Genomic DNA, 21050 nt, shown 5'->3' with positions numbered 1-21050 from the left:
AGGTGCGTCGAGGAGGCCGGGATGGAGATGGTGTTCAGACGCCGGGAGGGACAATTTTCACGAGTTGGCGGGAAGCCGTGTGACGGGGCAAGTCGTGCCGAGTTCCCCCGCGTTCCAATTCCGTTGCTCATCGGATTTTGACCGCCGACGCGGAAACTTGACCTTCTCTCGCCACGGAAGCAGTATCCCACTTTTGCCGATCAGGCATTGCGCCATCCAATCACCGAAATGCAATTGTACGCAGAGTCGCTGACGTTTCGACCGAGTCCTGTAGACTCTCCAACCTTGATGCCGCGCCTTGAATCGATTTGACCTCGTTGTTGTCCTGTGGCAGCGTCCGGCGCTTCTTGAATTACTACGCTTGTTCCCAGCTTCCATCGTTTGTTGATTCACTGTGTGTGCTTACAATGGCCAAAGTCTACAGCTATGACGAAGGTACGTCGATCCTCGGCGACTACGCACCAGCCGCTAACATTCCTCAGTCTCCAAACACAACACCCGAGAGAGCTGTTGGGTTGTTCTCTACGGAAACGTATACGACGTGACATCCTTTCTCTCCGAACATCCAGGCGGCCCCAAAATCATATTGTCTCTTGCTGGCAAGGACGCAACGGAAGAGTACGACCCAATCCACCCTCCAGGCATCCTCGAGGAGAGCCTTCCGGCCGAGGCGAAGCTGGGGAAATTCGACGAGGCTACGCTTCCATCTGAGGAGAAATCGCCTGCGCAGGAACAAGCAGGCGAACTAGAGGGCCCACCAGACTTGGAATCCCTGCTCAACCTCGACGACATTGAGGAGGTTGCTACCAAGCAGATTAGCCACAAGGCATGGGCATATTACTACTCTGCGGCTGATGACTTGCACTCCAAGCAGTTGAACAATTCAGCATACCGTCAGATACTATTGCGGCCGCGCGTCTTTGTCGACTGCACCAATTGCGACACCAGCACAACACTCCTTGGCAACAAGGTGAACATTCCCATCTATGTCTCTCCGGCCGCCATGGCACGGCTTGCGAACCCCGACGGTGAATGGGGCATTGCGCAGGCCTGCGCCAAGTTCGGCGCGTTGCAATTGATCTCAAACAATGCATCCATGACACCAGAGCAAATCGTCAAAGACGCCCGTCCAGAGCAGTCGTTCGGATGGCAATTATACGTGCAAACGGATCGGAAAAAGAGTGAAGCCATGCTTGCCCGGATCGCCAAGCTGCCGCAAATCAAGTTCATTTGCTTGACCCTCGATGCTCCTGTCCCGGGCAAGCGCGAGCACGACGAAAAGTCTAAGAATGTCGGATCCAACCTGCCCGTCCGCTCTGCCATCCAGGATGGCTCAGCCTCTTCCACGAGCCCCGATCCCAAGGATGCTACCGCCGGACAGTCCAAGGAGGGTGGGGAGAGTTCCGGCGGTGTCGGTAGGGCATTGTTCATGGGCACGGCTCCAGATCTTACGTGGAAAACGACGCTGCCTTGGCTGGCCCAGCATACCAAGCTGCCGATTGTTCTGAAGGGCCTGCAGACACACGAGGATGCATACCTGGCTTCCTTGCATGCTCCTCAAGTCAAAGGCATCATCCTCTCCAATCATGGCGGTAGGGCGATGGACACTGCACCCCCGGCTGTGCACACGCTGCTCGAGATTCGAAAGTACTGCCCAGAGGTCTTTGACAAGATTGAGGTTTGGGTAGATGGAGGAATCAAGCGTGGCACTGACGTCGTCAAAGCGCTCGCCCTGGGTGCGAAGGGTGTCGGTGTTGGTCGCGCCGCACTCTTTGGACTCGGAGCGAGTGGCAAGGAGGGTGTTGCGCGTGTCTTGGAGAGTAAGTCGAGTCCTTTCATGACGATTTCCGTGATAGAACAAGCACTGACGCCGCGATCAGTCCTGAAAGCAGAGACGGAGACAGCGATGAGGCTCCTTGGTGTCGAGAGGATTGAGCAACTGGGATTGCAACATGTGAGTACCCCCAACAACTCTTCAACTCACCATCGCCAAAAACTTATGTCCTGATTTAGGTAAACATCCGCGCAATCGAACGAGACCTTTACGACGGGCCAGCAAACCTAGACAAGCCTAGCTTGTGGGAAAATGTCAGGTCAAAGCTATAGAGGCAAGACAGAGTAGACGTACCAAGGGGGTATTCAAGAGTTACTTTGATAGAGAAGAAGATCTTTTTTTGCCTTTAAACAAACTCCAACACGCCGTGAATCTAGCAAATTCCACCCTCTGGTTCCACAGCCTCTGGCCAAGACCCATCTGATCGCGGAAAAGAACACTCTCATAACACGATGCAGCCAACCGACACGAAGGGTTCAGTATCAAACACGACCGAAGCAAATCACCCACAAGCTTCCTTGGCCCCGTCCGTCCCCAGCCCCCTCCTTCCACAACCCCACCCACCCATCCATACATCCATCCACAAGGCACAATCAATAGACGCTCATGTACCTAAATCTACCAGGGCATCATGCACACGACCCAAAATCGCTCTGCCTCGCCGCGCAACGCATGAACTTTGAACGTCTGACATGTGAAACATTCCCACTGACCACCGCCGTACCGTCAGCATCAAGCGGCCGCCAGCGCGGTGCGGCGCGGCGCGAGGGGGCGTGGAGGAGTCGGCCCCCTGCCGGCCGTGCATCGACATGGGCGTGCTGCAGGTGGAGGGCGGTCGTTGGGACGGGGTGGGGATGTGTGATGCGAGGGCGTTGGAATCATGGAGACAGACATCTTGTCTGACACTTTTTCTCTACCAAACGCCGTTGAATTCTCGCTCAAAAGACTGCGTTGTGGTTCAACTGGCACGAGCCGGTCTACCTTTCGCTTCTCGATGCGGCTATAAGATGGTTGGGGAGAGGAGAGGGAAAGGAGATGAGCAGGGGTGGGGTGTGGCGGAAGAGCGTTGATTGGGTGGCGCGACTTGGTGTGACGTGCGAAGGCGTAGATGTCGGACTTGTGGTGCTGGTGGGCGCGTTTAGGCGTTTCGACATTTTTCTTAGTCTCCGGATTTTGGACAGCTTTTTTGTTTGACGTTTGTGGTTTCAATAATTGCGCAGAGGTATGCAAAGACGCTTTGGTGGTGGATTATTGAGTTTGTTCGTTGGGGCTGAGGTCGCTCGCTTGCAAGTCGTAATGTTGCACAGTGTGCGGCGGCATGGAGTATGTAAGTTCTGCGATTGTTCGAGCACCCGAAGATCAAGATGGTGGCAGGATTTGCAGCCTCTGTTGTTATGATTTTTGTGTTTTGTTTCAAGAATTTGTAGCGTGAAAGTGCAATGGTCCCGGCGAAGTGCGTGCGAAAAGAGGCAGTTGAAACATTTAAATCCATGATGCTTGACCTGGGAATTGACAAGACCGCAACACTTTTCGTTCACCGTTTGGTAAGTGACCTCTAAATGTCAATGCAGAACCTCCAGGCCATGGAGGCTGACCTGATAAAAGGAAAAGCCGGGTTTCCTTCCCAATTGATCTGTCACCCATCATGCCACCGCGCTCTACTCGGGTCCACTCCGCGTTCGTGGCAGTCTGTTTATATGGCGTTCCGATGACTTGGGATAGAGTTCGTCGAATGAGCAGGACAACGAGGCCTTGCACGACGCTCTTCAGTCGTCTGCGCCTGACTGGCATCAGCGCTTCAGCTTCTCTGCCATCAGCAAACCACCTCAGGGAACGAGCATTGTACTCGTGTTCAGTTGATTGATCCATGACATTTCAAAGAGCTGGCAGCTTTGTGGTACACGTCGACCAGGCGTTGCCTAGTGGATCAATTCCTCAAGAATAATGCAGTGCGTCGGTATATTCGGCCAACCCGAAATCTTGAAGGCCTCCTTGCGTAGCAACCCGCAGCCCGCAACCCGGAGCAGGTTGCGTCACTCCGCGCACGGTCAATGGAAAGAGACAAGCCGACAGCTGAATTGTCCCGCGGACACGTCAGTATTTGTAGCAATAATCAGAGTTGCTAATGCGTTCAGGAAAGGAAAGGTAAGCCTGATTCCCAAGACTTTAGGCTGAAGAGCAAAGACCAAAGCACAGCTTCCGACGTCGTGTAGAGCTCCGAATCATGCAGTCCGACCGGAAGCATCACTTGTCTGGGAAAGGCGGGTTGTTCAGCCGGGAATAGTGCGCCGCGTGTAAAAGATGGAATTCTTGCTCGGAGATGGAATGATGGCAACAATCTGTGGCTTCTGGAAAGCCGCACAAGAGAATGAGCAGAGGATTGGCTGGATCGACCGGCGCAGCGCTCAGATCATGGTAGCCAGCAAAGCTCGCCGACACAGCATATTGGTTGATGAATGATCATCTCCCGGGATGATGACGAGGTCTTCGGGGCGACGGGTCGGCGAAGGACAGGGCAGCAGGACCGACGAGGAAGACGGGCTGAACATGGAGCTGACGAGATTGTAGATGGCGTGTTGATGTTGGGTTGGTTTGTTGACTTGACTCGAGTCACAGGTAGGAAGAGGAAGAGGCCCGTGCGCCCAATTCTCCATCAGGACCGACTTTCTTCCACCATGGCGACGCTTCCCTACACACCATCCTCAGCCCAGTACCGGTCCAGGTTGTTCCTCTGCTCGTCCATCCATCCCGGAATCGCCATCTCTTCTGCGCATGCCGCTGACCGCAAAGCTACATCCAAGCACGCGTCGACGTGTCTTCGTCTCGACTAGTCCCCCTTTTTCCAAGGACTACCCAACTCCATCGCATTCCCCAGCATGGCATTTGCAAGCCTGCCCATGCCTCTTCAGCGCCCCTTCCGCCTTCATGTGGCGGGCCACGATATGAATCCAAACAGAGCCGGCCCTTAACTACGCTATGCTTCAGAACCGACAATTTCTTGGGCGGCCATGGTGGAGAAGGAAAGGTCCAGAGGTGGGAGCGTTGCGCCGTCCTTGTGGCGTGCCCAACGTGCCACCTGATGCAGCCACTTTATCTTTATAGATTCTCCATGTCTCCTGGTTCTACCAAATTTTTCTCTTCCTGTTGCGCAACCTTGATCATCCGTCCATGTCCGGAATCCATCTTCTTTGCTGTATACCGATCCATCCGAGTCGCGAAGCTGCCAGTCAATAAATTTCCAGCCGCGGGTGTCTCTATCGGTCTTACGATTCTCTCGCTCCCATGCCTTCAAACAGAGCCCCCAAACCGCCGCCTTTAAGATCCCAGGGCTCTCAAGAAAATGATTTGGTCGCCGGACGCAGTCGGTCCAAATCCGATAATGCTCAATCGATTCTCAATCCAGACTCAAACGCAAGGGATTCGCGACGTCGGTCAAAATCTGCGTTTGCAACCAGGCGACAACCACTGGGAGAAATTTCACCGGCCAATCAAAACACCGCAAGATCAAACTCGTCGCAAAGATTTAACGTGGTGCCACCACTTCTTCGTGTCGAAAGAGAATTGGAACTTCAGCGAGCTCGAGAACGAAAGGAACAAAATGACTCCCCTGGAAAACGACATTCGAGAAATTTGAGTGCGCCATCCCCGACGCAAACCAGACCCTCATTTCCGTTTCTGTCATCCCAAGTGCACCCCGGCCCGGGTTCTCCCAGCAGTCGGTCGGATAAGCGATCGTCTGCTTCTACAGACACGCCGGAATTCTTCAATAGTCTTTTGGGCTCTTCGGAACCTTCTCTTCCGGCCGACTCTCCCAAACGTCATTCTGTAGATACGAAAAACCGACAATCCATCAGTACCATAAGATCTGTGACAGACAGGGACAGGAACGTTGTATCTTCTGCTTCACGTCACATATCTCCCGATTCCCAAGACTCGGACCGTCGACGCTCGGGGCTACGTTCTGTCGAAGCCTCTGAAGACGCCGATGATTTGGCTCCACCGTCGTCAAAATTCCCAGGTGCTTCTGATAGATCATCGGCGTCTTCAGAAACTCTCTCCACTAGATGCCATGTGGATCGAAAGTCTACCGGAAGCAACTGGACACTCTGGCCTCCAAGCTTCCAGTCTGCGCGGCCATCGTCGACACCCGCAGGGCTCAACATCCACTGTGTTGGCAATGAATCCGATTCGAGGCGGCCAGTCACTAGTTTTGGGAATCCTCTTGAGCCCTTTCTCGACACCGAGTCGCAAACCAGGACGAGACGACCGTCATCCACACCAATCTTGAGCGAACAGTTTTTGAGCCACTCCAGGTCTCAATCACGCCTCCATATGGCGTCAAGGGAAGTTTCTTCTCCGGAAGAGATTGTCCTCCAGTATCCCAAAATGCGAGATGCTTCGGCCGGAACTTTTGCATCGGTGGAGTATGGCTCGCCAGCGCCAATCTTTGTGCCAAGAATACGGAATCGAAACAGCCAGACCCTGGAAAAGCTACAGGGAAGCCCTCCAAAGTCCCCTGTTCGACATGAAGAAAAGACAGTTGGCGCGACATCCGATAACAAGACACCAGTTGTCCAGAGGAAGCCCGTCGCGGCAGAGAAAGTCCATGTCGACGACCCGCCACCAACCGGACAAAAGTCGATGGCCGCTTCGACAATCACCAAGGTTGAGGGAACAGCCACGCCTGCGACATTCGTTACCATGACAGACCGGACCCGCAAGGCTTCTGACGACACAACCAACATTCCACCTCTCCGTAATCCTTGGCAATCGGTAGATTCGATGAGCTTTGCTCATATGGGATTTGGCGGTGACAGGTCATGGCCACCGACGCGTCCAGGGAGCAATTCGAGCAACACTACGGTTGTCAATGTTGCTAGAACTTTGCCCGCATGGGCACGGTATGTAGATCTTTCTCACAGATTCTGCGCCTCCTGCTAAGTCATGACAGGACCTTTTATTCAACCACAAACCCAAGTTCTTACTCTTTTCATGCTGGGTCTTCTCGATCACAATCAGTTACTTCGTTGGGCAATTTTCACCCCCCACAGACTCCTAAAACTCCAAAAACTCCACGGGCAAAGTTTGCCATTGATTTCAATCATTCAAATGGAACCACTTTCAAGTCGGGTCTCTCGCGACCTACATCCAAGTCGAATACGGCCCAAACGGCTTCGCCCTCATCTTCTGAATTTAGCATTGCGCGTGTGCATCGTCCCCGCAACCGACCGCACAGCACAATTTACAGCGCAAACCTCGACGATGATCAGCTTGCAGAGGCTTTTGGCCCCGACGGTGTCCCCAGGCCCTCGTTCATGCCGAACCATCATGGAGTAGCACTCTCGTCCTTGACTCAGGAATCTGATTCGCTTTCCGGCGACAACAGCTCCGAGATGGGAATCCAAGCATTGCCCGAGTATCCGCGCACGCCCGACACAGTCTACGATCCCGAACCGGAGCCGCGTCGCCAACGATTCTCCGTGCAAAGCAACACCAACACCGTGGCAACCCTGACAACTTGGTATCGGTCTCTGGCACCACCCTCGCCGCCTCCATCGCGTACCCACGACGATCCCCGAGTCGACCGACAACTGTACCTCTTTGCCTTTGGATTCTTCTTCCCGATTGCATGGATAGTCGCTGCCTTTCTCCGTCTTCCGCCGCCTCCTCCCTCTTCTGATCCGTACCTCGACGACCTGGAGAGGGGCCAGGACGACGAATATCGGCAGCGGGCTTCGATGGCCGCGGAAGTCCATGCTGGAAGGGTGGTTGAGAAGGACCTGAATGTGCCAGAGGGTCGGCCGAGCTGCGGGACCCCAATCGCCATTCGTTTGGGGGAGGCTGAGGCCGAGAGGGCGTTTGCTAGGGGGAGATACTGGAGGAGGTTGAATCGCATCATGTCCGTGGTGGGCACGTCGATAATTCTGCTAATCGTTGTCTTGGCTGCGGTGCTTGGGTAGAGGCGCACTCGCTTCTCCACGATGGACTTCCCACAACGCCGTGCATTCTTTTCCTTTGGGGGGTTTATTGCGCTTTGACGCTTTCTCACATGCATGGTTTTGTTATTGCGACGCGACTTAATGTCTAACCTCCACACATCAGGAGGAACCGCGAGTTGGATCTTTACGCTTTTCGTTTTGGGATTTAGAGGATAGCGTATTCGGCAGAAGATTGATTGAGCAGGCGAGCGTTTGCATTTTTCTCAGATTGGGCGAGAAGATACCAGGACCACCACCATTATATTACGACTTATGAATAGCGAGCGAGCTTTCTGTAATTCAAAATTTTCAGCAGACTCTTTCGTTCACCGTCTCAGTCAGTCCCAGAGCTCAACAAAACCTTCGCAATCCTCGTCGGCGCCCCGAATGCACACTCATCAGAGAGTACAACGGTGCCGTTTCCAATCTCGACAACTTCATCCAGGGAAGATTTATCAGCATCTGTCTCCGACGCACCGCGCAACCCAAAAGGGCTTCTTGTTCCTTGCCCCACTCGCTCCTAGATTGTCCGAAAGAGAAGGCCGTCCAGATGGGCGACTATGTCGAGCGCGAGGATCATGTGATGACAGCACGATTGGCCCAAGACAGCAGAGAGGAGGACCACGGAGCCGAAAGGAGCAAGTCTTTGCTCCAACTTCAAACGTCTAGATGTGTTTCTGGACGTCGTCCGTACTTCGGACATGCTCCTCTCTTCAGACACGCTCCCTCTCGAAATGGCATCTCTTCTCAGCCCGGACGGCCTCCGTCGACAGCGACAAGACGTTCAACGTCAAATCTCATTACTTGCCTCTCTGGGCCGTAGACAGACACAGTATGCATCACAGACCAATCCAGTAGTACATAGATAGCACGCGCAAAACAGCTCCAGCAGTAAAGATGGACGATGTTGACAACTACAGCACCTCCTTTCCTACCTACCCTACAGCTGCCTTACTCCAACGCGCACAAACACGCCTTGCGCTGATCCCTAGGCCGTGACTACGTAAAAAGAGATGCTGGAAAGGCAGGAAAGCGAAGATGCAAAAGACGCAGAAGATATGGCTCAACAGACAGAAAAGAGATGGACAGTGAGAAACAACTACACGCAGCGTGCTTCTTTTTCTCTTCTTCTTCTACCTGCCCTGCCACACACACGCACGCCCCGACGACTACTATTTCTTCCCGGCATAGCTGTCTCGTATTTGTGTTTTTCGTGTCCTCATCGTTCGCTTTTTCCCCCGTCTCGTTGGCCCTGCCTGCCTGCCTGCTGCCTGCCTTACCTACCAATCATCCGATTTACCATCGTCTCAAGTCGTCAGACCTTCTCCCTGGCTCTGAGCCATCGATGTTGTTGTTGTTGTTGTTGTTTTCCCCGTTGAAATGAAAGACGCAAACAAACCTTCCACGTGGACAGTGATACATGTATCCGTCCATCCGGGCGTCTGTACCCGTACATCTACTGCCCGCTCCATCAGCCCATTCATCCATGCCCCTTACAAAAAGTTTCATGACAACAGACACAAGCAAAATTACAACAGCGATGCAAAACAGCAAGAGAACCATGGACGCAGTAGTAGCAGCAGCGTAAGAGACGAGAGAGAGGAGGATAAGCAGCTTGAAAAGAGTTACGAATCAGACCCCAGCCAGACACCCACGGGGGGCAATCGCAGCAACCATGCGTCAAATCAGGGGTCTCAAAAGACTGCGGCAAAGGAAGGAGAAAGGAAGAAAGAAAAAACGCCGGCGAGTAATCTAGTCCGAGATCCTCCATGTATTAAACCACTTCAAATGCCTCCACTGCGTGCTGGGTCCCTGCATGCCAAATGTAATGTCGCGGAAGTAAACAAACAAGCCAATCGTAATCGTGTACAGCACCGCGTACAGGGCGATCTGCGCGTTGCGGCTGGTGCGCCGCGAGAACCAGTCGGTCAAGAAGCTGAAGGACAGGATGGAAAAGTAGAGCGCCGGGAAGTAGTGGTGCACGTACGTCACACGCGCCATGGCAATGAAGGGAAAGTAGTGGAGGAACCATCCGATGACGGGGTAGACTCCCGAGTACTCGAGGTGGTCCAAGTCAGCAGGGGGCAGGGGCTTGTAGCCACGCTGCCAGCGAATGAGATGCCACAGGCAGAGCAAGCCAACACCAAGAAGCGAGGCAGTACCAGCCCAGTACACAAAGGGGTTTCCGAGGAGGAAGTATTTGACAGCTGTGACAGTATTAGCATCATGGTTCGAGAAATTCCAAATAGTCACTTACTCTCGTCATTCCAGCCACACATGCGAAGGCCGACGTGAAGAATGGGCCACTGCCAGAATTGGGAGGCAAGATCGTCCTGCTTATCAGGGTCGGGAACAAGGGCGTTGTTCGAGGTCATCATGGCCACGTTGAGGTGAATAAAGTCGCGGAAGAATGGAGACTTGTACGAGCCAGGGTCTCCAGCAGGGAGTCTGTCATTCCAGTGGCTCTCGACATTCCAGTGCGTGTAGACGTCCCTCGGGTTGTTCTTCTTGTCGCAAGTGACTTCGATTTGCTTAAAACCCCACTGCGGCAGGTTGACAGTGCCTGCGCGCAGGTAACACCCAAGGTCCACATGCTTCAGGCGGAAGGCAGTCGTCAAAGTGCGGATCTTGGAGTAGTCGCTAGAGGCTACGTCGCGCACAACTTCGATGGTCCAGTGGTCCTTGGTGTCACCAATGGTCACGTTGCCATACGAGGAGACTTCGTAGTCGGCCTTGGTAACCGGGGCAGCAATGGTGTGCGAATGGAGGTTGCGGCCAGTTTGGGCGTGAATCAGACGAATGACGTCACGGTCCTTGGGGAAGCGGAGATCCTCGCCGACGACATAGTCATTGTCAAAGCGGTTGGGGTACACGAACCAGTCGTTGTTGGCGTCCTTGTGGTGGTAGCAAGTGACTTGCTGCTGCTGCGATCCCTCTGGGTAGGTCTGGACGTGAGAATGCAAAAGACCTCCGCCGTAACCCATGTTCTTAAGGGTGAGCCGAGAGCCGATGGCAATTTCCAGAGGGCTGCCCTTGCCGACGTCTGTGCCACGAAGGTTGGCCTGGAAAAGGGAGCTCATTTGCGCGTCGCCAGGGCCGCTGTTTTCGAGAATGAGGAAGTGGAGCCAGAAAGAGAACATGTAGACCATCAATGGAATCACAATCAGTGAAAAGACCCGGAATCCAAGATGGGCTCCCAGCTCAGCCTATCCCATGTCAGCCTTGGCAGAAATATTGGACAGCACTTTTCTTACCTTGGGCATCTTCAAGTCGCCAAATTTGCGCCACAAATCCTCAGCAGTGTACAGGCCAACGAGAGCCGTGACGAAGAAGCCAACCCACTTGACGCTGGTAACGCAACCGATCGAAACACCGCAGAGCATCAGCCAAAGACCCCATTCAGGAGAAAAGGGGTCGTATTGCAGCCTGTGGAACTTGGACCAGCAAAAGACGGTCGTGCATGTAAAGAAGAGCAGCATCGAGTCCAAGAGGATGAACCTGCTGATTGTAGCCCAGGAGTTGTCGCATAGAACCATCAGAGTCGCAAGCCAGACTGCGGGGCGCTTGAAATTGAGCTCCTTTGCAGTGTAGTAGGCCAGCGGGACGCAGAGGGCGCCGAAGCCCGAGTTGAAGGCTCGCATGAACGTGTAGTTGAGCTCTGCGGGGTACTGCTCGCCAGACTTGAATTCGAAGGAGCCATTGTAACCAGCCAGCCAACCGGACAGGCCGACCAGCATCTTGCCCAGCGGCGGGTGGACATCGAAATAGAATTCGCGCTTGAGGTAGTGGGAGCCAAATTTTCCAAAACTTTGGGTGCAAGTCAGCCTGCTGTTGCCAGCTTAAACAATGGCATTGTTTGGGCTTACTGAGCTTCGTCCCACGTCACAATGTTGGACAAACCAATCTTGTAGAGACGGGTGAAGAAGGCGAGGGCGGTGAAGAGGATGGGCGCCCAGATGTGTTCGGTTTCGTCGAGGGTCTGGAGGAAAGTTTTGGTCTGCAGACGCGGGGCAACTGTCAGTCCACAGCATTGGGAGAGGCATGCAGGTGCAGGAGGCACAGCTCGTGCGGCGACTGGACTGACCTTTTGTTTCGACTTTTCCTCGGGCTCGCGCAAGTGGTGGTCGAGCTGTCCGTTGCCGTTGGGAATGTTTCTCCTGCGCAGAGCATCGCCGTTGACGGCGGCGTCAGCTCCAGAGGCATAGCTCTGGGGGTCGGCCATGGTGATATGCAGCCCCTCTGCTGCCGGGCGGTCGAGGGTAGGTGAGGATGGATAAGCAGTGCGGGAGCGAGGGAAGGTTGAGTTTAAAGGTGGTTGTTTGCAGTGCAGGGCGCAAGGCTCACAACGGGAATCGCAGGGCCAAGTCGTGAGCGGAGCAGGGAACAGGAGCAGAGATGCTGGGCTGGAAATAGGACACGGGCAGCCCGGCCACTTTTTACGGCGATCTGCTCAGGCAAGGGCAGGGCTCGGTCCAACTCCGCGCGTCTCGTAACGTGTTCTCTACGCCCCCTCCCCTCAGTCCCTCTCTCCGCTCCACGGCAAGACGCGCCCTGTGTGCCTGTGGCCCTGCCCAAGTCCCAACCCGTCCCGAGGCCCCATGTGAAGCAATGATTCGCGATCCTGTGATGCATCATGAATGATAATCCCCATATATCCTACCTACTGTACTATACACGTCCAACTCGACTCCGCCGCAGTTTGCGCGCTGGGCCGCTGCAGAGTCCGCAGTCTACACTATACCAAATGGAAAAAAGAAAAGAGAACCAAACTGATCAAATCCCGCCTGCTGCCCCCCCCCTTGAGACCCTGCCACCCCCTCTTCTTCCCTCTCGCTCCTGCACCGTGGCCCCGCTTCAATTAGTCGTGGCCAGCCCAAGAGTGTAGAACCCATGCGCCGCGGAATCTCTATTGGGTCTCCATGCAGAAGCCGTCCCAAAGCAATGTCGTCCACCGCTCATCTAGAATCTCATTCGTCATCCTGGTTGATTCGCCGGTAACTGCCACTCTGGCTGTCCCCTTCTCCATTGTCCTTGCCGCGCTTAACGAGGTTCGAGATCCACCCACCCAGCCCCTCTCTTTGGCTTGTGGCATTGGAGTCCTTGCGTTGGCTGTTGTTGCTGTATTGGGGCTTGCCGCCTTCAACATTGACGTTGGGTGGGTTGATGTCAAGTCCGGGAATGGCATTGTCCGCGCCCAGACCACCACTGCGACGAATGTCCAAAGATGGCACGGGAGATCCTGCGCTGAACAGGGATTCGGCTTCGGCCAATGTCGCGGGAGTAGGCATTTGGGACGTCGCATCACCGAACAAAGAGTTCATGTCTTCCAGGCGCACGTTTGCGGTTTCGGGGTAGATGAACCACACTGGAACAAAAGTCAGCACGCCGTGATCCACAGCACTTTTTCAGCACTTACCAACAACGAAACTGACTGCGCAAAAGAATGCGTGCAGCAGGTACAGACGCCATTGAATCCACTCTTGAAGAATCGGCGTCATTTCTCCCACCAACCAATTGAAGGCCCAGTTGGCCGCGGTCGACAGACTGGCACCCTTGGCGCGGATGCTGAGCGGCAGGATTTCCGGCGGGTAAAGCCAAGGAATCGGTCCCCATGAGGCTCCAAAGGCACCGTTGTATATCATGACGAAAATGACAACCAGCCGGGGAGTCCAGACTGGTATGTCGATGAAGATGAAGTATGATATCGCGCTTAGGGAGATTATCATGGCGACAGCACCGGATAGGAGAATGAATCTGCGGCCCCAGGAGTCGACAAGGTACCACGGAGGAATCGTACAGGCCAAGTAGCTGAGCCCGTTGATGCCAGTCATGAGAATGGCCTCGCGACCAACCCAACCGGCTTGTTCAAAGACCAATGGGGCATAGTAGGAAATGACGTTGATGCCGTTGAGTTGAGCGAGAGATTGCGCCGACATGGCGATGAAGACGCGCTTGTAGTATCTCCTGAACATGTCACTGTAAGACCGCTCGCCCTCTTGGCGCTGCATGAGGACGTTCATCTTGATTTCACGGTACTCATCTCTGGCCTTGGGGTTGTGAATGTCGCCCTTGCCGTATAGGTTGGCAATAACGACGATACCCTCCTCATCGTGATCATTGTCAAGCAACCATCTACTTTTCGTCAGTATGGTGATGGTCCATGTGGGGGTTGGATGTTACCTCGGCGATTCGCAAATAAGCAGACTGCCTAAGGCCAGCAACGACCCCATAGCGCATTGCATGAGAAGGGGGAGTCGCCAAGCCCAGTCATTCTTGATGTAGCTGCAAAAGTAGTCCACCCACACACTGGCCGCGTAGCCAGAAATGTTGCCTGTGAACTCGACGCAGGCCAGCTTTCCGCGGTTGTGCGGAGGAGAGATTTCGGACTGGTAAACTGGGACGATGGTGGATAGAGCACCAACACCCAAACCAGCAATAATCCTTCCCAGCAGCATCATGGGCATGCCCGTCGCAAACGCCTGGAAGGCGCCACCGACGACGAAGACGAGGGAGCCGTAGAGAATGGTCCGTCGACGGCCCAAGATATCTCCCATTTTTCCGACACTTAGAGATGCTATCAGGGCCCCTATCTCTAAGATGGCCACCATTGTACCGATTTCAGCGCGGGTGGGCTGGTTGAAGTAGTCTTTGAAGTAGGAACCACTGTGTCGCACAACCCGTCAGCCCGAAGCGTACCGTCAAGGGGGATTGGACGTACGTGATGATTCCCGACATGACGCCCTGGTCGTATCCAAACAAGAAAACCCCTAATGATACAAATACACTGGTGAAATAACTGGTATAGAGGTCAGCCCTGGGCCAGTCAATGGCGGTCGAGGGGATGGAGACGCACATGAGCTTCTTGCCGTGCAACCCATGCATACGGGACGGGCCATCGTTAGGAGCCATGATGGCAGCGAGGATCCTGATGATGGTTGTGAGTATAGTGTAGACGGCGTTTGCGGCGGGCGACGGTACCTTTCGCCTCGCGAGACAACCTTCCGTGGGGGAGTCGGTACTGGGATGTCCTCCTTTTTGATACGCCCAGCCTTTTCGTTGTTGGCGCCAGACGAGGAGTCGTCGGCGTAGTGTACGCGGCGCTGCGGATGGCGCTTGTGAGGACGGGCTTCAGCACCGAGGTCTTGCGATTGGCGAAGTCGAGCCTGCAAGGGATCTTCTTCGTCTGCGAGCTGGTCGACGAGATCGCCCGTCTCGCTCCAGAGCGAGTCTAATTCCGAGTGGTCGGAGTCGGACGAGGAATGGCGGGGCCCAGTCTTCTCGTCGTGGGATGAGGTGGTCGACCGCAAGGCGTGGAGAGGAATATTGGCGGGCCGGCGGCTCGAGGATGGGGGAGAAATCTTGACGGACGTTGGGCTGGGTTGGAGCAGCCCTCTCCACGATGACGGGTGAGTAGCAGTAGTCTCTCTAGACTAGGAGAGGAGAGGCCCGCTGACGTCGCGGGCACAGGGTCCGAGGGCGGTGGCTGTAGGACGGTTTGGGGAGGCCAGGCCTGACGAGTGGATCACGGGCATTGAAAGAAGCAGGACGACGCAACGTAGCGCTTCGTGTAGGCCTGTGGGCGTGCCTTGGGTTGAGAGACGACTGGAAAGGACCGGACACTACTGCTGCGGGCGACGTCTTTGGGGCAGAGACCGGGGGCGCCCAAGCGCAACGCAGCAGCTGCTGCCGGGCCACCCAACGACCGAATCGCACACCGCTCGGACGGGGAAGGGAATCAGATGTGATATAATCGACGACGACGCCAGACTCGAAGACAACAAACGAGACTTGTCTGCTGCTCGACTCCAGTGTCTCCAGCTCTCTCGTCCGCGCTGCTCCCTCCCTCCTGTGCCCGCTACTGTGCGGTACCTCAGCTAGCTACCGCCCACCTCCCTACCTCACTCTATCTGACGGAGTCGCCGCGCGCCGCGGGCGCAATGCCGTGTCAGATAGCACCGCCTCAGGAGCACCACGACATATCGCACTATACAGTTCCTCGCCCTCTTCATTCGTCCCCAGCCATACATATTTTGGACAGAATAAAAAATCATGCCACGCGCAGCGTTTCCCCCCAAGAATAGCCTTTGCTGTTGCCCTTGTTCAGTTCATCATCTGCCCGTCCGCTGCCTCTAGCATGCTCCGCTCCCGGCAAGGGTCTCGAGATCGGTTGTCACCAGGCGCCGTGATCCTCGTTGCACTCTGGTCATGTGGGCCTGGAGAAGCTGCGCTCGTGGACCATTTCCCCAGGTCATGCTAGCGCTTTGTGGGGAAGTAGGCACACGAGGCCTGGGGCGCCTTGATGATTTTTGCGCTGCCAGACGACCACCTCTGTCCGCGCCGAGAAAGCTATGCAGGTCAAGAAGGACGGCTTGCTGGAAAGCATCGCGGCCGAGCGCCTCCAATGGAGCCCTCCCGTCCAGTGGAGCTCCAGCTCCAGCTCCAGCTCCAGCTCTTCTTGGATCCGTCGCTGCACGCCCTGCCCTGCCCTGCTTGTTGGCTGCCGGTAGACCGCTACTTGGCCGCCACCTTTCGTCATCTGTATTCCCACCTTATCGGCATGCTCCGACCATAGATGGAATGATGCAAGATGGGAGCCGCATCAGAGCGTCCTGGCCGAGCCATCACAATGTGGCGGCCATCACGCCGCACTCCTTCGCGTTGGCCGGCTCTATGTATGCGTTGATGTTCTTTTTGGTCGACAAACTTCCACAACCACCAACCAGCCCGCCTGCCCCCGGGCCGTCTCTCGACTCGCGGGTGTGTCACGTCTTAAGAAAATTGTTCGCAGGAGACCGGCCTCTGAGCATCATCCACGCGTGGGGGCACACCCGGCTTGCCCGCTCGAGACTACTCCTAGCAGGTCCTCTCTCGTCGCCAAAACTGCCGCTGGTGGGCGTCGATCCATGCCTGCAGCCGGCAAATTGGTCGTCTTGGTTTCGGCTGCAAAGCCGATGTTCATTCATTCTTGGTTGACGCATTCCTTGCTGGTCGACTTTTGGGAAATTCGAGGCTGAAGATGAAAGGCTTGTCTCGCCTCATCCAGCCCGTCAAGCCTCGCGCTGTTTCAAGCATGGATTTCCTGGTGAAAACAGACTGACTTGGCTCCAAGAAGCGAGTTCTCTAGTGAAATGCACGTTGTGGCTCTTCTTTTTGCTGTTGTTCATTATGCTGGATATGCTGCCCTCGAAGTTTCGTACCCCACATTGTGGTCTCGGTCAATTGGAGCGTGGACATCTCAGATTAATTCGCTGTGTCAACCTTCGCTGCTTAAATCATCGGTGAAGCAACCCTGAATACTCCCTATCAATGTCATACACAATTACCCTGTCAACAAGTCGGCGCTTGAATGCTCCCGGAATACATCTTTCGAAACCGTTCGAATGCTCCCACGTGGATTACATAAACCGCGTCAACTCTTTCCATCACTCTGCTGTTCGAACAAGCAAAAGCTCCCATCTCCCGCCTGAAAAGAAACGTGTGTGGACTGTAGCTTCCGCCACTAGGACATCTAATCCGGCTCATTCTTCTTTTGCTTCCCCTCTGCTCGTTTTTCTCGATTTTCGCGCGTCATCTCTTTTCCTGCCACATATTACCCTCCTCCCTTGCTTTTCCCAAAACATCTCGATTCATGAATTTGTTGCGCTGTATTCGTGGACACGGCCAGCAATTCTCAGGTGCACCCCACTTGACTGTGAAAGTCGTGGCCGCCCTCCTAACATCAATCACCGCCCTCACCTTTAACGCATACACCACGCATATAGCTACCTTATGACGGCCTGTCTACACCCTCCCCAAATTAATGTTCTTACTAACTTGCTTCACACTCTTCAGAAACCGTTTGTGCCCAGAACAAAGCCCAAGAATTGCTACCGCTCCCAATTATTTGTCCTTTTTGATAACAGTATATATTCATAAATTCTGCGCTGGATTTCAACAACAGCTAAACAGCCATTTCTTCCGTGGCGCAATTGGCTAGCGCGTCTGACTGTTAATTCGACTGCTTCAGCAGTTGATAGCAATCAGGAGGTTGACAGTTCAAGCCTGTCCGGGAGAGTTTCTTTTTGCCCTTTTGTGGGGCTGTAGACACACGCGAGGGACTTCTTTTTGCTTTCCTCTCGTACAGCCGAGGAAATATGGCACGAAGGACAGAAGCCGGAGTACTGGACGTGGATGGAGGAACTGTGTAGGAGAGTGGGGTGCACGTATCTTCATGCTGTTTTTTGTTCTTCATCTTATTGCATGCAAGGGCACGTTGGATAAGCGAGCGACCAGGCGAGTGAATGAGTGAATGAGTGAGTGAGTGAGTGAGTGAGGGATGCATTTCAGCAGCAGTCGGTCAAAGCAACAATATGAATCTACACACAAGACATCCACCACATGCGGAGACACATCCCAACACTGCCTCCAACCCACAAAGCGACCCTAAGCACTCACTCGCACGCATCGTCTACCACCAGCAAGCAAACAGAAAAGCAAATGACCACATCACAATGACCTCACGACCCACACGCCTCACAGCCTCTTCCACAAAACAGGTCACACACGCTGCGGGCTGCGGCAAAGCACTTGTGGACCGCGGATGCCCATTTTTGCCCATCTACCACCGTACGATAGAGTGGGGAGCAGCCAACCAGCCAACCACAGCGGAGCGAAAAGGATAGTGTCAGAAGGAAGGGAGTGAGCGCTGGCTCGGCCCTAGCTATTTGGCCTGAGCTGAGCTGTGCTGGGGTGCCCCAAGCTCCCTTCTCGTTTTCAAGGGTCTGGCTGCTGGCTGGCTGGACGACGACAACAACAAACAATGAGAGCTGGAAAAGCGCAGTGATGAGTGTTTGGCATGTTGCTTTTGTGAATGGCGAGGAGGTAGGAGGGTAATGCTGGCGTTCAATGAAAGCTTCCGGCTGCTGTCGCAGCAGCAAATTGTTGAACGTTACAACCGCCCATCTGAGCTTCGATCTTGAAAAAAAAAAAAAGGACAAATAGTCGTCGTTGATAATTATGATGACGATAATGATGTAGATGTAGTAGTTGTTGGAGCGCTCGTAACTCGTCTCAGCCACAACGGGCACGCAAAAGCCCGACAAAGTCGTAGAAGTAGCAATCCCCCCCCATCATTCGCCAGACCCTTGGCCCACCCAGTCTGACCGACCGACAAGTGAGCCCCCAACCATATGTAAAAAAACGCCGTCCGTCTAGTGTTTAGCCGTGACCTTGTCGCCAGTGACCTTCTCGACCCACTCCTTGGCACTGTCGTTGTACATTAGCAAAGGTTGGTGTGAGGGTGAGAGGATCGAGAAAAGACTTACACATCGCCCAAAGCAACCATGCAGACCGTCTGCCAAACGCCCAAACCAATTCTAGGAGTAACGCCCCTGTACAAGCCCTTGACGCCGTTCCTGGAGTAAATGTACTTGGCCGCGTTGGCGACCGTCATCTTCTTGGGGCGGTTGGGGTCCTCGACCTTGCTCTGCATCTCGACGCGAATGACCTCGATGGGCTGGTTCCACGCGGAGAGACCGCCACCAAGCGTCGACGCGATGATCTTCTCGAGGACGCTCAGCTTCTCGCCATGGTCCTTGCTGGTGAACTTGCGGATGCCGTCCTCGGCGATGCGCGACAGCCCGAAGCGCGACCCCCAGTTGGTGACTTGGCGCACGGCGACGGCGTTGACGCCCTTGTTGATGCCGCGGACGCCCTCGCGACGGTAAATGTCCATGAACGTCTCCATGGTGCCGGGGGGCTTCATGCCCGCCGCGGCCACCTTGTGCTTGGTGATTTCGACCGTCTTCATGCATGTGCAGAAGCCCATGGTGGCATAGGCCTGCGCCAGACCACCGACCATGCCGCCTGTGATGCCGGCGAGGAAGGGGGCGGCGCCCATGGTGCGCGCGCGGAACTCGGCCTCCGAGGCGACAAACAGGAGGACGGCGCCCTTGGTCGAGGCTTCGATCCAAGCCCAGGGAATGAGACCTTGGTAGACTGTTGAAGGGTCATTGTTAGACGTTTACTTGAATATGCTGACAAGACCGGTACTTACATCCAAGGACACCACCACGAGCCCAGATTCTACCAATGGCACCACCAAAGCCGTCGGCGCGGTTGGCCGCCATGGTTGTCTTGACCACTTCCAGAGGCTACGCGGATTAGCTTGATTTCAATGGGGATGATAGGTAGTAACTCACCTGGCCCAGCGTCGACACTTCGAACATGTTCAGACCCGAGCCAAGCAGCAAGTTGCTGAACTTGACCGGCTTCTTTTCAATTGCGGGGGGCGCTTCGACGCCTGCCATGGTGGCTGCGGGAGTGGACATGATCTTGGTGCGTACGCTGTGAGACGGGGCCTGACCAAGGCAAAAGGGTGCTTCTTCGCAAGTAGAGAATGGGAATGGTATGGAGGGAGGAGGAAAGGGGAGGACAGGACGTGGGCGCAGCGGAATGTATATGAGCGGAGCTGAGTAACGCACGAGCGTCGTGTCGCTGCGATGGACTGGAGCTAGGACTACGTACAATTACGCCGGGGGGGCCGGTGACGGAAATGGAACCCACCACAACAGGGTTACGAGGTGTCAGAACAACAAAAGCGTCGACTGAGCACTGACTGCGGTTCGGGTGTTGTCGGTGCAGTGGAGGTCGTGGTAATCAGCGGGCTGCGGTTGTCGGGCGCCTCCACAGGGTGGGTGAGGTGAGCTGAGGCTAAGAGCATAGCATGTAGATGAACCAGCCAACCACGGCGCGCAAAAGGGCAGCCGCATGTGCGCCATGGCCTGGAATTCGCAGGCCGACTGCGCTCGATGCCGCACAACAATAGAGAGAGTGAGCCCCGGCGGCGGGAATACCGTCGAGCGTGCCGTGGTGCATGTCAACTTCATTTCGCGGCGGGCATTCCCGCTCAACAGTCTCGGTGTCCGGGCTGGCTCCCCAGGCCTCAACACCACCCCAACGCCCCAGAGAAGCGCACGGCCCTCGACCCAAGTCCGCCAACCACGGTTGCACCATCCGGCCCCTGGCCTCGCTCTCAATCCCCATTGTCGCCCTGCCCTGCCCTGTGCTGTGGCCCTCGACTCCCTTTTTTTACTTTGCGCCCACAGCCGGACCGTCGCCGTCCTTGTGCGACCCGCACCCACGCCGCGTCCGCGACTGAGCGGAGCTCACCACTCACCATCCGTTGGGCGCTGCACGCGTTTCAAGGCACCGGCATCGTCATTCATCAACATACATTGCACTGCTAATACATTCTACGC

General features: G+C 55.0%; 7 protein-coding genes and 1 non-coding gene across 8 annotated transcripts; 4 read left to right on the top strand and 4 right to left on the bottom strand.

The window, feature by feature from the left end:
* Window positions 1–201: 201 nt before the first annotated feature.
* J3D65DRAFT_465501 (FMN-dependent dehydrogenase-domain-containing protein) lies at window positions 202–2126 on the top strand. The gene is made up of 4 exons (XM_066796471.1): window positions 202–435; window positions 483–1820; window positions 1881–1954; window positions 2014–2126. Exons 1-4 carry the CDS (start codon window positions 408–410, stop codon window positions 2104–2106), a joined length of 1533 nt encoding a protein of 510 aa, XP_066653019.1. The 5' UTR covers window positions 202–407; the 3' UTR covers window positions 2107–2126.
* A 611-nt stretch (window positions 2127–2737) lies between these two features.
* Window positions 2738–3697, bottom strand: J3D65DRAFT_632014 (uncharacterized protein). Its single transcript, XM_066800970.1, has 2 exons — window positions 3440–3697; window positions 2738–3378 (listed from the first exon to the last, which is right to left on the bottom strand). Exons 1-2 carry the CDS (start codon window positions 3623–3625, stop codon window positions 3040–3042), a joined length of 525 nt encoding a protein of 174 aa, XP_066653018.1. The 5' UTR covers window positions 3626–3697; the 3' UTR covers window positions 2738–3039.
* Window positions 3698–6220: 2523 nt separating this feature from the next.
* J3D65DRAFT_669692 (uncharacterized protein) lies at window positions 6221–7794 on the top strand (the record flags this gene model as incomplete). The annotated part of the gene is made up of 2 exons (XM_066803220.1): window positions 6221–6735; window positions 6786–7794. 2 exons carry the CDS (start codon window positions 6221–6223, stop codon window positions 7792–7794), a joined length of 1524 nt encoding a protein of 507 aa, XP_066653017.1.
* A 1583-nt stretch (window positions 7795–9377) lies between these two features.
* J3D65DRAFT_465426 (Dolichyl-phosphate-mannose-protein mannosyltransferase-domain-containing protein) lies at window positions 9378–12294 on the bottom strand. Its single transcript, XM_066796467.1, has 5 exons — window positions 11897–12294; window positions 11679–11809; window positions 11067–11619; window positions 10070–11018; window positions 9378–10019 (listed from the first exon to the last, which is right to left on the bottom strand). The coding sequence occupies exons 1-5, from the start codon at window positions 12032–12034 to the stop codon at window positions 9565–9567; spliced, it is 2226 nt and encodes a 741-aa protein (XP_066653016.1). The 5' UTR covers window positions 12035–12294; the 3' UTR covers window positions 9378–9564.
* A 145-nt stretch (window positions 12295–12439) lies between these two features.
* Window positions 12440–15344, bottom strand: J3D65DRAFT_652531 (uncharacterized protein; the record flags this gene model as incomplete). The annotated part of the gene is made up of 7 exons (XM_066802454.1): window positions 12440–13177; window positions 13229–13944; window positions 13993–14475; window positions 14531–14608; window positions 14666–14737; window positions 14791–15186; window positions 15244–15344. 7 exons carry the CDS (start codon window positions 15342–15344, stop codon window positions 12780–12782), a joined length of 2244 nt encoding a protein of 747 aa, XP_066653015.1. The 3' UTR covers window positions 12440–12779.
* Window positions 15345–15681: 337 nt separating this feature from the next.
* J3D65DRAFT_465062 (uncharacterized protein) lies at window positions 15682–16952 on the top strand. Its single transcript, XM_066796465.1, has one exon. The coding sequence runs from the start codon at window positions 16018–16020 to the stop codon at window positions 16783–16785; it is 768 nt and encodes a 255-aa protein (XP_066653014.1). The 5' UTR covers window positions 15682–16017; the 3' UTR covers window positions 16786–16952.
* An 813-nt stretch (window positions 16953–17765) lies between these two features.
* J3D65DRAFT_t118 lies at window positions 17766–17866 on the top strand. The gene has a single exon. It is a non-coding gene; the product is annotated as a tRNA-Asn (tRNA).
* Window positions 17867–18982: 1116 nt separating this feature from the next.
* Window positions 18983–20479, bottom strand: J3D65DRAFT_631988 (mitochondrial carrier domain-containing protein). The gene is made up of 5 exons (XM_066800969.1): window positions 20317–20479; window positions 19992–20123; window positions 19847–19943; window positions 19116–19788; window positions 18983–19056 (listed from the first exon to the last, which is right to left on the bottom strand). The coding sequence occupies exons 2-5, from the start codon at window positions 20118–20120 to the stop codon at window positions 19002–19004; spliced, it is 954 nt and encodes a 317-aa protein (XP_066653013.1). The 5' UTR covers window positions 20121–20123; window positions 20317–20479; the 3' UTR covers window positions 18983–19001.
* Window positions 20480–21050: the final 571 nt, after the last annotated feature.

The sequence above is a fragment of the Phyllosticta citribraziliensis genome, assembly GCF_038025025.1.
Source record: "Phyllosticta citribraziliensis strain CPC 17464 chromosome Unknown J3D65scaffold_9, whole genome shotgun sequence".
In the NCBI taxonomy this organism is placed as follows: Eukaryota; Fungi; Ascomycota; class Dothideomycetes; order Botryosphaeriales; family Phyllostictaceae; genus Phyllosticta; species Phyllosticta citribraziliensis.
Note: the sequence above shows the minus strand (reverse complement) of the source record. Positions and strands in the feature narration are given on the sequence as shown.